The 18,448-nt window shown below is 24.8% G+C and overlaps 1 protein-coding gene across 1 annotated transcript; it reads left to right on the forward strand.

The window, feature by feature from the left end:
* The first annotated feature begins 365 nt into the window (after positions 1-365).
* On the forward strand, positions 366-11,479 carry LOC145843716 (ras-related protein Rap-2c-like). Its single transcript, XM_082950962.1, has 4 exons — positions 366-515; positions 4,976-5,204; positions 10,510-10,715; positions 10,885-11,479. The coding sequence occupies exons 1-3, from the start codon at positions 394-396 to the stop codon at positions 10,702-10,704; spliced, it is 546 nt and encodes a 181-aa protein (XP_082807088.1). The 5' UTR covers positions 366-393; the 3' UTR covers positions 10,705-10,715; positions 10,885-11,479.
* Positions 11,480-18,448: the final 6,969 nt, after the last annotated feature.

Consider the following 18,448-nt stretch of genomic DNA (forward strand, 5'->3'; position numbering starts at 1 on the left):
TTTTTTATAGATTTTGAATTGATTTTAGTTGATCTAGTTGCTATATTTTGTTATTTTGTAACCAATTTTGTTAAAGAGCTTAATTTTTTAAATATGTGAAAAAAATGATCTAAAAAACTCAGGACAATTTATTTGACTCAAAGAGTGGCAACCCTGATTTACACATTTACATAGACCAGTTTTTAAATTATTTATATTTTTCAAGTCATAATATTTTACAACATAACACAACTTCTGATGTATAATTATAATAGTTTTTAAATTTAAGGTTATTGTGTATTATATTGCAGAATAGCATATTGAAAAACATCATTTAGAAATTACCTTTCCTATTTAACACTTAACAACTTTTAAAAACTAGATTTAATTGGTAATGAATACAAGCTGGTAGGAATGAAAGAATTTAAAGTAGTGGTTTTAGGATCTGGAGGAGTAGGTAAATCAGCACTCACTGTCCAGTTTGTTACTGGAACATTTGCTGAAAAGTATGATCCTACCATTGAAGATTTCTACAGGTTATTAACTTTTATTTATGCTAATTAATGAAATACTTAAGTATGATAAGTATTTAACTATCAGATAAAATTGAAGGCCTTTGGGGGAAAAAATCACTTTAAAAATAAGTTAGTCTAATTTTTTACATCAAAAATTAAGCTACCAGTTAGTTTTTACTGTTATTTGAAATTCTAAGAAACTTTTGATAAATAAGCAATCAAAGTTAGAGAGTTTAGGCTCCTAAAGAAGGCAAAACTAATAACGCAAAATATAGTATTTCACTAAAAATCTATCTCATACAGTTTTTAAGCAGTTGTTTTAAAACTTTTTCAATCTAGTCTTTAATAAGTTATAAAAAACTTGTAGGAAACAATTGATTAAATAAATGATTAAAAGTTATTTATTCAATTTTTTAAAAGTTAGCTTCTCACAACATGTTTGTAATAATTAATAAAAAATCTCTTGAGTTTTTGATACAAACTACTTTAAAAATTAACAAATTTTGGTTTACATTTCAGACATTCGCAAGAAAATCTGCCATGAAAAAATTGTATATTATAATTTTGTATCAGAAACTTTTTATAAAACTTATCATATCTCAGGATTTTTTTATTATATAAAAAGTGTTTTATAGCATTAGTTATAGTTTTTAATTATAGCATATATTTAGCTTTCAAAAAAAAAAAAACAATGTTATTTTTGTAGAAACATGCTGGACCCCCTATAGCCTTAATCTATAAACTGCTTCTTAAATATAATAGCATACAAACCACATATTTTATTATGATAAATCATTGCTTTTTCCTTTTGTTTATGATTTTTTTTATCCAAGGATTGTAATTATGTTTTTCTTATGATTACAGTTGCTTCTACCATAGTTTACTTTTACTAACTCAGAGGATAGCATACATGTTTTTAGGTTTTCTTATAGTTTCAGAATAAACTAATCTATTATATCATAAATCAAGCTATTTTTTTATTGGTTCAATAAGTAGTAACTGTTGCATTACTAGGTGTGATATTGTATAATTATATTGGAATTAAAATTGTATACTTGTTAATAAACTAATGAAACAATTTTCACAAAGTTGTTAAAATAATATTGTTAAATATGTACCTAAATTTTACTTCTTAGGTTTTAGTATACTGTTGCATAAAGTCAGGTGAATAAAATTTCAAATCTGAATGTAATTTTTAGCTGTCAGAAAATTATAATTTGTAAATTTTGTAAACTGCTTTTATAAAGATAATACATTTTTATATTAATTTGGTCGAATTGTGGAGTTGGACTTAAACTAGTATAAGGAAAATAACAATAAATATTTTTTATAAACACACTAAAAAAATCACTTTAAATTTTAAGATAGTTGCATTTGAATAAGATATTTTTTTGATTAGTTTTAATGAGTACAAGAAAGTAAAACATAATTTACCGACTATAAGTAAGATACATTTATAAAAAACTTTATAGCCTACAGGGTTGCCACAAGGTCAGGAAAAACTAAAAAAAATGACAAAGATCAGGAAAAGTCAGAAAAAATGGGGGTTTTTGAAAAAAAGTCAAGAAATTAAAAAAAGATTAATAAAAAGTCAGATTTTTCAGTTCAAACTTACAAAATTCCATATTTTCCAAAGCCAACATTTTTCTATTACCATATTGAACAACTACCCTACTTGAACAAGCAGTTTTTGTAAGCTTTTTAGTATTGATGATTTGTAGCAAGGACACTTTCCATAGTGAAACTGTGATATATACACAAAAGTTTATCTAGCATAATTTTAGAATCAAATTGTTTTTTGTTTAAGTAAATAATTGAGGCAGCAAAATTGGAGGTAAAAATAAATGAGTGCAAATAGAAAAGAAATGAATTCCACAAGTTGTGGCTAGATTTAGAGAAAAGATTCTCTTCAACAGTTGTAGGGGCAACCGATGAGAACGATTTAAATAAAATGAGGCAAATGGTTTTAACCGCCAAGAAAATGAAGCGTGATGCAGACCAGATGAAGGAAACAATATTTTCATTAGATGAAGAGGTTGAAGTGCTAATAAAAAAATGGAGAAAATAAATTTTACTTCATATAATAAAAAAAAAGTGTCTGATTAACTTAATTATTGTTTTAAGGATTTAGTTGTGAAAGTTTGTTACTAATTTAAGGTTTTAATTGCAAAAGTTCCTTATATGTCTTTTTGCTTATTTTGATACACTTATGTTAGGAAATGCTAGAAAAAATTGTTTTTTTTCAGACAAGCTGTGTTTATAAGGTAATAATACAAGTATTTTACTGATAGAGCTGTTTATTGCAAATGCATCAATCATACATAGAAGGTTCAAGTGATGTAATGAAAGTTTGATGATTGAATTCAGCAAAAAAAAAACTGTTGTTTTAACCTGTATAAAAAATAGATTGAAAGCTTTATATAGTTTCAAGTGTTGATTATGTATTTTATAATAAGTTTAAATTAAGATTTTGATTCAGAAAAGTCAGGAAAATTTTAGCAAAAAGTCAGGAAAAGTCAGGAAGTTTTTCTCAGCTTGATCTGTGGGAACCCTGATAAAATTAGGTCGAAAGCTTTATATAGTTTTAAGTGTTAGATTATGTATTTTAGAATAAGTTTAAATTAAGAGTTTGATATAGAAAAGTCAAGAAAATTTTAGTAAAAAGTCAGAAAAAGTTAAGAATTTATTCTCAGCTTGATCCGTGGGAACCCTGATAAAATTAGGTTGAAAGCTTTATATAGTTTTAAGTGTTAGATTATATATTTTAGATTAATTTTAAACAAGAGTTTGAGTCAGAAAAGTTAGGAAAACGGCAGGAAAAGTCAGAAGATTTTTCTCAGCTTGATCTGTGGCAACCCTGATCCTATATCTTCAGTACATATATCATAAATAGTTGGTTAATTTTAAGTATTGAGGCTGTAGAAGATAAATATATTTTTTTAATTTAATATATTTTTTCACATATAACTAAGCTACCAGTTCTTATAAGTTTATTATAATTCAAACTAACTTTGGGTAAATAGATAAATGATCAAATTCAGACCTGTAAACTGATTTATGTAAGTTTTTTATCAAGGAAAAGTTATCAATTAAAAAAAATAAAATAGATTTAAAGTATTTTAATCAGTTAAATAATTTTTTGATTTCAGAAATAGTTTATAATTGAAAATTAAAACTCTTTTAAACTGTAGAAAGCATACTAAATGCACAAAAAACAGATTTTATATATCTAGTTTTAAAAACTTTTATTGCTAGCATAATGATGTACAATGTACATCAAAGTTTTAAAAGAGCATTTGTACAGTACTAGAAGCTTGATTAAAAGGTTTTCTCATCCTTGAATTAAAAAACATTTAAAACTTTGAAGTAATTTTTTAGAATGATAGTAAAAACTTAGATATGGTTTTCTAAATTAGACACTAGTTAAAACAAAGTTTGGAAGTTATGGTCTAAGTCAGTGGTCAGCACGGTGTACACTGGTGCACACTAGTATACATGAAATTTATTTTAGGATGCACGAAACTTTAGGGCTGCATGAAACTTATTTAGGGGTACATAAATTTTTTTTTTGTGCACAAACTAAATTAATTTTTTTTTTTGATCTTTTTATATTTAAGACATATTCAACCTTGATATCTAATTGACAATTATGTTGTCTATAAAACTTCCATTTTTCTACTCTCCTAGTTCTATTCTGTTACATTATGTACAAATTCTAGTTAGTATTTTAGACCCGGGTGATACAAGTAAAATATTGTTGTAAAAATTAGATCATCAATATTAAAAGTTTATTGAAATGGATAGGGTAAACTGGTAAATTTAAAGTTAGCGTGTAAAAATTAATAAAAATTAACTACTTGTTACCGAATTATTAGTAAAAACAACGATTAAAAAAGTTTACATATTTCTAAACACTAGCAGCGCTAAAGAATGCAAATTGGGGTGCACAGAATTTTAATTTTGTGATTTAGGGTTCACGGATTCGAAGTTGCGTGCCAACCACTGGTCTAAGTCTTTAATACTTTAAAAACTAGTTTCTTATGTTTTACTCAATACTAAACTGTTTTTTATCAATTGAAAAACAAATGAAATATCAGAAGAAAAAAACTTAATTTTGTAGTTATAATGGTTTGTTGAATTTGTAGTATAAAATAAATGAATATTAAAAGTTTGTAATGCTAAACAGGTTACATTAAAAAAATAAATAATTTGAAATGAATTTGAAATGAAATGACAAATTTAGTGATTGATCATGATCTGTTTTTTTTTCAGCCGAATCTTGACAAAAAATCAGATCATGTTTAATTTAAAATATGTGGAATGTTTTTGCAATTTGCCTTTTAGCTATGCACTGAGTTCTAAAAGTTGTTATTTGATTTAAAACCACAAAAATTACAATGTTTGAAAAAAAAAATTAGTTCTATAAGTTATAAAATTACTTTATTTTAAGACACCAATTGATACTTGTTGTTATTTTTTAGAAAGGAAATTGAAGTCGACCAAACACCTTCTATATTAGAAATATTGGACACTGCAGGTACAGAACAGTTTGCCTCTATGAGAGATTTATATATTAAAAATGGTCAAGGGTTTATCCTTGTCTATTCTTTAGTCAACCAACAGTCATTCCAAGATATAAAACCTATGAGGGAGCAAATCTGTAGACTAAAAGGCAGTGACAGAGTTCCAATAGTTCTGGTGGGAAATAAAGTAAGTATAATCAATTTTAATAAATAAAAAATAAGTTTAACTAAATTTTTGAAAAATTAAAAGTACAAGTAATAAACACCCGTGATAAAAATGTTATATTTAATGTGATTTTATGACAGTGGTTTTGATTGTAAAATAACACTTATTATTATTTATTTTGTCATAAATATTTTGTTTGCTTAAAGTACTTTTTTTTGTTAAACTATTGGTTCTGAATAATATAAATAGCAATGGACTGACATTTTATACTTAAAAGTTGCTTATTTCTATGACTAAATACAATCAAAGTAAATACAATCAAAGTAAACTCATTTTTAATTGCCCAAGTTAAAATTTATAAAATCAGTTCATGAAACTAAAATTTTACCAATAGTTGAACTTATATTTCTACATTTTTTAATGATTAAACTTTTGCAAACTAAGTAAAGGAATTTATTGCAGTTTTACTTTATAATTTTGATTTACTTTCGTTTCTTTTTTCAAATTTTGTTCTCATTAAATTAAAGAGAAATATTAAGGACTTTTTTGTGTATTAAGTCAGTTATTTTTGTGAAATAGATATTATTTTGAAATATCTATAAAGTTGAGAATGTTTTAATATTTTATAAGAAAAATGAATTATAATTTTTTTAAAAAGACAAATGTATTTTTTTTTATACAGAGCGACCGAAAAACCTGGAATTTGACAATTTGGGCTAAAAAACCTGGAGTTTGATTAAAAAAAAGACCTGGAATTTTGAACAAAAATTACTAAAATATTCGGAAAAATCTGGAATTTTAAAACTATTTTTCATGTAAAGTAATGAAATTTCGATTTTTAACAAATAATTTATCATATAGATAATTTTTTTTATCATCATAGTTTTTTTATTAAAAAATATATTTAAAGTACTCTTAAAATATTTTTTAATGTTGTTATACTGTTTAAGACAGTTTTTTTACCTTAAACCTAGTTTTATACTAAAAATAGTCCCAAAAACTTGTGCTTTGGAAAACCCGGAAGAAATTTAGAAAACTTTAAAAAAATTTCTCAAAAACCTTTGGCAACTCTGTATTATAACAACATGTCAATAGTTGATACAGGGTGTACGCGTTGTTCTTGAATTAAAAATGTCCTTGATCAGCAAAGTTTCAGGAAACTTTCTTTGATTTTTGTTAATTTTATGCTTTTTGAAATTATCTTTATAAATAATTTGAATTTGAAAAAAAAATCTTTTTAAAAGCTTTAACAAAATATTAGTCTATTTTTCTATAATAAGTACATTGTTAATTCAAGTTCATTTAAGTTAAGTATTTTTTCACAATAAAACTCATCATAATTATTTAACAGTTTTTATCAGGAGTTTAACATTTTTTAAATTTGAATATATTTTATTTAAAGAATTGTTTACAAAATTCTTCTAAATTTTTGTTTAACTTAGAAGTGTTTTTTTAAAAGCTAGGAACAAAAGTTATATAAATAGAAAGAACCTGTAACGAGTTTAAATTATGAAATTTATTTAAATTTGCAGTTTTAATACTTTAAATTATCAGACAAAAATGATCGTTGTCAACTTATTAAAAGCTTACTTGGCTCGTCTGTAATGCCAAATTGTTTTACATTATTACATCTAAGTTTAGAGGGTGCACGACAATTCAAATTCGGACAATTCAAATTCCGAAAATTCAAGTTCTTTAAAAGAAATATAAAGGGCCTCAAATCAAAAAGTAAAATAGTTTTGAATTAAATAAAAAAATGGTTTGTCGGTCTAATTTATACCTACAGACAATTTTTTTCTTTAAACAATTTTTTAAATGTTTTAGAATATATAGCTAAAAATTGTTTAAAAGTGTAGTATTTTTTAGTAATTTAAAGAAATCATTTTAATAATTATATTTCAGTTTGTATTTTGCTAACATAGTTTTATTAAATAGATCTACAACCACTTTTTTTATTTGTTTTAAAATTGTATTACTGTCTGAGATATGGTTGTATAAACATTATTTTAAGAATTTGAATTGTCGGAATTTGAATTTACATGTAACCAGTTTAGATGTTTTTTTTGACTTTTTCTTTTTGAAAGTTGACTACGCTGAAAATGTGTTTACTCTTTTTTGCAAAAATTCTTCTATAATTATCGGCGTTTTAAAACAAGTAGTTTATAGTTAAGGAGAAAACTGAACAGTTGAGTAGCAGGCTTTGTAAAAATTGTTGATATAAAACATCAGATTAATTTTTAAGTTTTAGTATTTACAGTTTTAAAGAGAATATAAGTTTGTTAATTATACTATACTATGGTTTTTTAGTTTGAATTAACAAATTGTTATAGAATAAGTAATATAAAAAGCTATTTTTTTTTGAAATAAACTTAGTTTATTGTAATGTTTACATTGTAAAGTTAAAAAAACTGAAAATTTAATTCATATATCAAATAATTTTTGTACACAAAGTTACAGTAGTTTATACATTGTTTACTCTATGTTAATCGATGTTTTTTCATACTATAAAATATTTGTACATGACTTGCTTTGAATTTTATATATACATGTAAGTTTTTGCTAACATGTGCTAATAAAACTTGGAAAAAGCGTAATTTTTTTTGCAAGTTGTATTTTTCAAAGTTTATTATAATGTATAATAAGTTTTATTGTTATCTTTTTTATTTTTATCTGACGCTTTTAATACAATTCCTATTTTTTTAAAGATAAGAAAGACTTAATAACTAAAGTTAGATTAAACTTATGTAATTTTTGTAAATTTTAATTATAAACAAGCTTAATTTAGGTTAACAATATGCGACCTCTAAATAGATAATTAAAAACTAATGCAATCAAACCTACTAAAATTTTTGTATTTATAGGTTAGTGTTAATAATTTAAATGCAATGTAGTATATATTATACATTCGTATGCCTGAACAAATTTCTGTGGTATTAAAAACTATTTTCTCAAAAATGGAAAATGCTTAAGCATTTGTGTATGACATTAATTTTAGAACAGTAAGTGTAGTTACATTTCGATAACTGTTAATTTTTTTGCCTGGATAATTATTGTCAATGATGAAATACTTGGTAGAAATTTGAAACACTTTGTCTCGTTTGTAGAATTGTTTGTGTAGCTTGGTAGTGCGCAAAGTCAACACTGGAATATTTCTATAGGAAATCTACTTACTCATGTGTTTTTCTGTCATGCTTTGATGAACACGACACGCGCTAATAGACACGACTACTTTGAATGTCACAGAATTAAACTTCAAATTAAATTGATTGTTAGACAATTACGTTTATTGTAATGTTTGAACATTAATAAGTTAAATATTTATAAAATAAAGAATGTTCTCAGTTATAATCTCACCCTATAAGGCAGTCGCCATTAATAGTTTTGTATAAAGCGCCGATACAAAAAATCGCTTATTTAAAACTCGTTTTATAAAAAAAACTTGAGTTTTGTTTTCAGAACTTAAGTATACTTTATAGCAGACTTATTTTGTTTATATATTAATTTTTTTGAGGAATCAATTAAATCAATAAGTAATATAATTAGATACAAGGGTGATTTGAAAAATAATTTGTTTATCAAACGATTAGTTTTTAACTTAAACTGTTTAAATCTATATTTTTTTATTTAAAATTTTATGCTGTGCTATGGTAGTACTAATAATTAGGTAAAAAGTATTTTAAAATGTACAAATTTTGATGGTAACTATTTTGTCGATTGGACGTCCACTTATGAATAATGAGTTTTAGGACAAAAAGTCATCAAAACATAGAATAGTATTAAAAAAAATAGTCTTTGAGTAATAAATGTAACATGTACTAGTTGTAGTTTAAAGTATTTAAGCTGAAAAAATAAAAAAAATTGAACTAAAGACTTTGAAGTTCAAATTATTTATTCTCTGTTAGTCTGATGGAAAAATCCGGTCCTTTAAGCAGAATCCTGTGGCTTGAGACCTATTTTTTTTGCAATATGGTCGGATTAAAAAAAATCAATAAATTAATAATATATATTAATTCAATGTTGAACCTTAATTATTTTTTTACTTCAATTCTCATACAGCAGTTCATGAAGTATCTTGCTTATAGAATCCTACTCGTTTCTTATAAAATGCTGTCGTAAAGTAATACTACTTTTATACACATAATTTATTTCTTTTATGCGTTTGTTCGAACCTGATCTATAATTTTATGAGTTGCTTGAAATCTGAGTCTAAATTAATTTTTACATGCTTTAAAAATAGAACTGTCCTGTATTATTGACAGTTCATATTTTAAAATTACAGCCTGTGTTGAATATACAAGTTGATTCATTTATCAAGAGTCTAACAAACTTACTTTCAAATTAAACAATTTCTGTATTTAATTTATTTTATTATAAAAATAGATCAAACGCTGTTAATAAATAAATTAAATGAAAAACAGAATTTGTTTAAGTTCAGCTTAGTTAATACTACTTCAACTTTATCATGAAAAACAGTTGTTGACGAGAATAACCTAAACGAAGAATAATATCTTAAAAAAGAATACATAACTTAATGTAAATCAATACTAGTAACAAAAAATACGAGATTTATTGCTATATACATGTATAGAAGCATAGATAAATAAGTTTTAAATTACATATGAGCTCAATAGTAAAAAGTTAACCATAATTTCATAACAATTAATAAATTTGCACTAGAAAAGCAAGTTTTTTTTTAATGAAATTTAATTAATTTTCGAGTTTAATAGTTAGTTTTTTTATTATTTACTTTTTTATTCGTGTTTGCAATAATGACGCAATTGTTTTGTTTAAATAGTTAATAAAATTTATAAGTGTTACAACTATATTTTATTAAAATATTCTCTTATTTACCTTATATTTATATTTAATATCTGTAATAATTATCATTATACCTTACAAGTAAAGCTATTAGACACTAATTTCAACCAAAATATCTACAAACATTATTTTTTGAAATTTTAAAGTAGCGTACTAAGTAATTTTTAAGAACTATTTAACAATGGTGAAATTGTTGAATTTCAAACAGGGTAATTGTTATTAGCAATTGAAGCAATTAAAACAGTTTTTAATTATCTAGTTATGTTTTTTACGTAGTTTATTATTGCTGTATAACTCTTCATACACTACCTTGATCAACTATAATTTATGTTTTCCTTTAAAGCTTTACCAGTAGTATAAAAAAAATAATCAAAACTGTTTGTTGCTGACTAACAAAAAATAAATTAATTATTTGATGTCGGTGAAAACCTCGCAGTTTAGCTGAAAGTAATTACTAAAAAAGTATTTAGTATGTATAAAAAGTTACAGAGTGAAAGTGTTTTACCAGGTAGATTTAGAACACGAGCGGGAAGTGTCAATCGAAGACGGCAAGCGGCTTGCTGGCTCGTGGGGCTGCCCCTTTTTTGAAACTAGCGCCAAAAGCAAGCGCAACGTGGACCAGTTGTTTGCTGAGATTGTGCGCGAGACGAACCACGTCAATTTGCCTCGGAAGAAAAAGAACGACTGCTGCATCGTTTTGTGATGGACAAGCTGGTCAGTTTAGTTTTGTGTCTTAACTAAATTCACAGCTGTTAGAATTGTTATTTTTTTAATAGTTTGAAGTTTCGTTATAAGGTTTTAAGTTTTCTGAATACTTATGAAAATTGGTTTTAATTAAAGCTATAAGTAGTTCGAATGTTCTAAATATTGGATTTTCTTGCAGAGAAATTTCAAAAACAAAGACCAAATTTGGAATCAAATTGAGCACTTAAATGAATTCATATACTTAAGAAAATCCAAAATCTATATAGCCTCTGTTGCATCATACTGTTTTAAAAAATTTTACTTTTAGAATTCAATTCGGTAAACATTTGTATGTTGATAATTTATTTTATGTTTTTACTACGTTATTTTATTTAAAAACATTGTTTTTATTGTTCATATATTTGAGAAAATGTTAGTACTGCTAATAGTGCTCTTATTTAAATAGATTTATACAGTATTGTTACAAAAAGAAATTTGATACATTGTTTTTTTTTTTCTTTTCTCAGGGTTTTAATTAACTATTATATCATAAGTTTTAAAAATTTAACGCTATTTAAAACAGTAAATGACAGTTTTGTATTATTTTTATATTGCTTTTAACGTCATTTGTTATTTAGTGCCTCTATAACAACGTAGTTTTGTTTTAATCATGTTGTTCGCATCATACTTTTAAGATGCATTTAATTTGATGACTGTCATTAAGTTTAATTTAAGTATTCATATTTTGTTTAATTTTGTCTAAGTGACCAAAAAAATATTTTTAAATGAATTCTACTTTTTATTATGGTTGTGTTTTAAAGTTTGAATTCAATGAACCAATAAACTGTTTTTAGTGATATATTTTTGTCTAAGTCGTACAATATTTTAAATAGTAGTTTTTTATTTATTTAAAAAAAAGTATATAACAAAAGTAAGTTTTATTTTTAATCAGTTTCATTTTATTTCTAGTTATATGACAATTAAAAGTCTTAATGTTTCAAGTTTTTAATGTAGCACAAATTAAACTGGATAATATTCATTGGGCACAAAAGTTACGTTAAAAGGTTTTGCTTGGGTGTTAGTTTTAAATTTATTTGTTATTTCTAGCTGAAAATTTAATTGTCTTAAAAATTCTTATTTAAATAACTTAAACATTTTCATCATCTGAATCCTTTTTTTTCTTAATAATTTTACATTAATATCTAAATTAATCTACTAAAAAAATATTGTTATGTCTATGAACAACTTATCATATTCAGTTTCAGAACTTAAACAAAATCCAAAGAATATATCATTACCCTGAGTCTGTTCGCTACTCTCAATAATTATTTTTATACAAGGTTGTCACTTTCTGGCTAGTTAGAACATTTTTAGAAGCTCAGGTTAGTTTATTTTTTTTCTAACTAGTTATGTATTATAACTTGAACGAGATCGAGTGATTCAGTTTTCAACACTTTGTTATTTTTAGATAACTTTTGTTCAGTCGTTTAGTTTTAGAATTAGGTTGTTTTTAATTAATAATTAAAATGTTTTTTCATTGCGGCTAGCTCTACTTGAATTTTTAACTTTGTTTTAATTGCTGAAGTCAATGTATATATGAATTGGCTCAAACAGTTTTATCTAAAAGAGTTAGAATTCGTTTAGTTCATTTATTTAAAATTTTGATTTTAAAAAAATTGCGTAAAATATATTTAGGAATTATACTTATTTATCAGTATATCATTGTGTTGTTAAGTTTATCTTGATTTGAATGCAAAAATTCAAAGATTAGCTAGTGAAGAAAAAAAAAAAGAGAAACATTTTGCTATGAACCATTTTTAAACTAAAAACTGTTGTAGTGCTATAGAAATAAACATAGTTACTCCTAATTCTGCCGTTACATTTTTTCAAACCTTAAATTTTTGCACATTTTGTATGGTTTTTACCAAGGTATGTTTAATAACAAACAGCAAGCGTATTTATATTCCTGCTCTTGGTTATTAGAGGTTCTTAATAAATCTCAGGCTTTTTTTTTGCTAAAAACTGTGAAGATCCTATTTTAATAGGATCATAATCAGGGCGGCCACTAAACCTGAAATCTTGGAATAAACTTGAATTTTATAATATAGGCTTGAAAAACTTGGAATTTGAGAAATTTTGAAGAAAAAAACCTGGAATTTTGAACATTTTTTATATGTTGAGTAGTAAAATTTTGATTTGACACAAACAATCTCTCATATAGATATAAGTTTTTTGTCATCATCAATTTTTAAAATTACTAAAATACAGATTTAAACTAGCTTTACAGAATCTTTTCAATGTTGTTATACTATTTAAAACAGCTTTTTACCTTAAACTTAATTTTAAACTAAAAATAGACCCAAAAACAAGTACTTTCAAAAACCTGGAATAAATTTTGAAAACCTGGAGATAGTTTGCCAAAAACCAGTGGCAACCCTACATAATTTGTACTCTGTGTTACAAAAAAAATTTACTAACATAACTTTAAGCAGTCTCAGTAATTAAAGCTTGTTTTATGTGGCTATCTAACCACTTTAAGGAGGCTTCAAAATTTCTTAAGATATAAATTCTAAATTAATAGTACATTTTTAACCCTAATTAACTTAAAATAAGCTATAACCTTCTTTACAAGTAAAAATTTTAAGTTTAAAAAATTAACTTAAGTAATTGTAGTAAGTATTGATCTATCAGATCTTTTTTTTCTAATTGAGATCCAGTTAATTTACAATTTTTATCGTTTAGCTACTCTTTGAGATTATTTTTTTAATTTTTTCTATTTTGTTTTTGTCCTAAAATAAGGCTGGGAAACTATTCTAATCAATTGTACAAAAAAATAAAATCGGCAGGAGTAGTTCTTGAAAAATGTACAATTATCTTTTTTCAGACCTATTACTGAGTACGGAATACCAAATTGAGAGCACTTTTTTACGTTTAAGCTCAATGTTAGTTGTATTGCTGTATAACATTGCTCATTCTTAACCTATAGTACATTTTAGCAATAATAAGGTAAACGATTTCTGGTTTATTAATTTTTAGTTCAATTAACTTGGTTATTCAATAGGTGTAGACAACATACGATTTGCAGTAAGATTCAAAGCTGCAAATAAATAATCAATAATAGAAAGTTTTTGAATGAAAAGTTATTTAGATTTATGTTATAAACTAAATTAAGAGTAAACTGCAAGGCTAACTTTATAGTTATACTATTGTAATTTTATGCTTAAAATATTATAAAAACTTAGTTTTAGTATAATTTTACAAAAGATAACAAAGTACTATTTTACTCTTTAGGCTATCATAATACTCCGTGTATTATGCAATAGACAATGCTCAAAAATAATAAACTTAACAAAACACAATGGACAAAAGCATTTATACTAAGTTACTTTTAATGTGCATATCAATTTTTTTCTAATAATACAATTTTTTTTCTTTTTCAGTTTTTAAATAGAAATCTTAGACTAAATAAAACATGCGTAAATAAATTAATAGTTTTTTTTTGATAAGATTTATTTTGAAGGGATCAGTTTTTGGAAAATGTTTATCCACTAGTTGCAAATATTGAATGATAGTGACTTTATGTTGGATATTATTCCCCAGTTTCGCACAAGATCTTGTAATGTCGGTCTAAACTTTACTGAGAAAAGCATTGATTCGGAAATTAAATTTATCCTCCATTCTTTAAAAGATGTTTAGTAAAGAATCAAGAATTTAAAAGAACGCAAAAGGATGTCTATTTATTGTAGCCATGGAAAGTTACCAAGGTGCTGAACCTTGTGAAATGGTTTTACATTGGCTGCTAAGAAAATTAAATGAACTTTCGCATTAATAATTTTTTTGCCAAAACCGAGACGATGGGCTTTTTATAAGTAAATACTGTTCAGTTTAGTATAATTGAAAAGCTCAGAAAAAGTATGATACAGTGTATGGTCCATCTTCTCTGAGCAGAACCTCAAAATTTAGACAGCGATAGAATAGATTTGTTTTCAAATAATTTATTATAAATAAAAAATATATTGAAAAGTATTTAGTAAACTAAAAATAAATAAAGATCGTGATAACATTTAGTTTTAAATAACAGTTCTGTAATTTTAAGTATTTGTATCAATTGTGTTTTGTAGAATTCTTTATTTGTGGGCATTGTCTAGTACATTAAATTTTGTATGTTTTGATAAACTCTAAGTGCAAAACTGTAGTTTGTAATCATTTGGAAAAGTATTAGAATTAGAAAAGAAAAACTTTGTAGATCTAACAAACTTTAAAGCTTCCTTGTTTAAGTGCGAAGTTCACTTGCATAAGTAAAGCGTCCCGCATAAGTCTTTGTCTAAACCATCCACCCCTTTATATACAAAATCCTGACCTACTGTCTAAGGAAATTGTCCAACCCTGTTATGGAACATAAAACAAAATAAAATTATTAGTTTATTTAAGAATAGAAAAAAAAGTTAAACACTAAATAAAAAAATAATATGTCTTGTCAAGAATGAAGAAAAATTACTATCAGTCCATAAACCCAATTAAGGTAATTGTATGCCAATAAAATGCAAGTAGAAAATTAACCTCAGCGTTTTTAATTAACCCTTTTTTGTAAAATCGATAGAGGCGATAAAATATTTTAAGTGTTTCACAGTGGGCCCGCAACTCGAAGTAGCAAACATAAAAGTTTGAAATTTCTCTTTTCTTTGAAATTTTGTGGATAGAAAGTTAAGATTCTAGCTCACTTAGTGCTTTAAACTAAAAAAAATCCATCTATAATTAAAGTTATGCTAGTTGGCGCGAGGCGATTTGGAGGGTTTATGTTTAGTAAAACTTTTAATGTCCTAAAAATAAAAAAATAACGATTAAATATAAAAAATATGTTACAGTTAAAGCAAGAAAAAATATGTTACTTTAACATAAAAGTATTTTAAACTTTTTCATATAATAGTAAACGTATTTAAAAAAACATTTATTAAATTAAAAAACTTTTCATATATATGTTTTTCATTTTTTTCTATAAAAAATAACAGATATTTTTTGCAGGTTTTTTTTAACGATATTCTAGTCAACTTTCTAAAACTAAGGTACTTTATGCACGCTTGCACCATATTTATGTATTTATTTTTATTAATCCTCAGATTTAGTAAATTAATAAAAACAAACAAAATATGGTGCAGGCTTGCTGAAAGTACTTCATTTTAGAAAGTTCACCAGTTAGTCGATAAAAAGCATACAAATATATATATGATATTTATTTTTTTGCTTTTAAAAATTTATTTTAGTAAAAATAAATATTTTATTCATAAAACTTCATACATAAAATCTACTAAACATTTACAAGCTGTTACAAAACAAAATTAATTAAAACATGAGTTTAGCTGCCTTATGTTTAATTATAAAAAAAGAAAAAATAATATCACATAGAGCAAAGACATATTATAATAGCTACTACTTAAAGTCTGGTAGCTTTTCTTCTGTTACGATTTTGTTTATTTCATTTTTAAAATTAAATACATACAACCTTAGACTACATTAAAATCAAATGTTTGTAAAGATTTACAAATATTGATTATTTAAGAAATGTCATTTCTTATTTACCTACAATATAGATCAGTTACTACTTGCAAAAGTACTAATGCAGTGGATTTGTTTATGTTTGATCGTTTACTTGTTTCTTTATAAGAAACTTTTGTTACAAATTTAGTGTGGTTGATTTTTTAAATATCACTGTTTTTTTTTAATTAAAAAAAAGCTGTTGCTCTTTTCAATAAACTTGGTCAGGATCCGGCCGGATCTTGTTTTATAAATCTAGATCCGGCCGGATATGACAGATCACTTGCTATAAGTTGGTTTCTGTATTATTGTATTAATATTATTACTTTTTTCCTTTACTTTCAAACCTTAATATTAATGAAAAAATGTTTTTTTGCTTTATTCCAAGTGAAGAATACATTACAAAAGGGGTAGCTGTCTAAATTGCGCGAGCGTACAAAATTGCACGAAGGGTCACTTTTCCGCGAAGACACTTTTGCACAGAGACTTTTTTGCACGGGTTAATTTTTTTTTTTATTGTTTTATTAATTTAATTTTTTTTTTTAATAATTATTTTTTTTATCACTGTTACCCCTAACCCTTACCCTCGTTCGGTAAGTTATTTATTTTTTATTATTATTTAATTTTTTATTTTAAATATTTATATTTTTTAATTTTTTTTACTATCACTGTTACCCCTAACCCTTACTCGCGGTCGATAGTTTTTTATTTTTAATTAGTTTTATTTATTAAAGTTTTTATTAGTTATTTTTTTATTTTTATTTTTACTATCACTGTTACCCCTAACCCTTACCCTCGGTCAAAAACTTTTTTTTATCAAATAATTTTTTAGTTTTTTTTTTCGTTTATTTTCAAATTTCATTTTTTTCTTTATTTATTTAATCACGTGCAAAAATGACCCTTGGTGCAAAATCGTCTTCGTGCAATTTTGTTCCCTTGTGCAATTTTGGCTTTGTGCAAATTTGGCTTCGTCAAATTTTGTGCACTCGTGCTATTTTGTTCTCGTGCAATTTAGTCCTCTCGTGCAATTTAGACCCGTCCCTTTACAAAAAATAGGAAGATTATAATTAACCAAAAAAAAATTATCACTATTTTGGTCGTATATGTTTATCTTGAAATTTGTTAAAAAAATTTACGTACTTTTTTATTTGTAAACTGTTTTCTAGCAAATTTTAAACTGAATTGATCTCTGTAAGTTTTCTTCTTCGAGATTTTTATAATCATCAACAAATACTTTTTAAATATAAAACAAACTTCTGTACCTGATATTAAGTGAAAGTTTACCGAAAGTAATGGAAGACCGAAGCAAACTATTATGTATGTAATGACTAAAGACGTACAATAAAAATGTAGTTGTATAGTTTTTAAGAATTGTATAATTAGAAAACTAACACAACAGTCATTGTAAGTTTTTATTTTTAATAAGTAAATAACTAATAATATAAAGAGTAAATAGAATGTTATCAAAATGGAAATTTAAGGTCTGACACTACTTTACTACACAAAAACATATTTGTTCTATCGAACAGTAAAGCTTTAAGTTGTAACTGGTTTTAAGTTTAAATGATTCAAAGAAATTTATACCACTTTAGATATTTGTTTGATAGTTTGTTTCAAAGTTTGAGATAAATCGTGCACATAAAGTCTACAGATTTTTTATGTTACTAAAATTTTAGAAAAAATAGAAAATTTGATGTACAGTACATACATTAGTTGTATTTTTTGACTATTAGTAAACGTTCTTTTAATTAAAAATGATAATTAAAACCGATGTCACTCTAGTTTCAGGTAGTTTCTACGAAAAGTAAAAGTAAACAAAAACTTATTAAACTTTTTTCACGTAATTTAAACTTTATTGCGATTTGTACCATTTAGTATTTCTAACAAAGTTCTGTGTTGATCAAACTAAGTTCCTAGATTCGCCCTTTTTACTTACAAGTTACAGATCAGGATTTATATAAAAAATAATATAAGTTTATTAAAAGTTTACTGAGGACGGATTATAAATCTGAAAAGTTTTGAATTTAGGTAATATGCAATAAATTTGTAGATTTCTAAAAACTATCATTTGATTTTGCTAACTTACAAGTTACAATAGTTCATATTTAATATATTAGATATTTTTAAGATATGTATAAAATTGATTTAGACATCTGTAATGTTTGTAACATTTGTAAAAACAGCTTTCAAAAAAACGTATTTATCATTTAACAAGTTTCAAAGTATCTTAA

The sequence above is a fragment of the Thalia democratica genome, chromosome 1 (assembly GCF_965202585.1).
Source record: "Thalia democratica chromosome 1, ktThaDemo2.hap1.1, whole genome shotgun sequence".
Taxonomy (NCBI): domain Eukaryota; kingdom Metazoa; phylum Chordata; class Thaliacea; order Salpida; family Salpidae; genus Thalia; species Thalia democratica.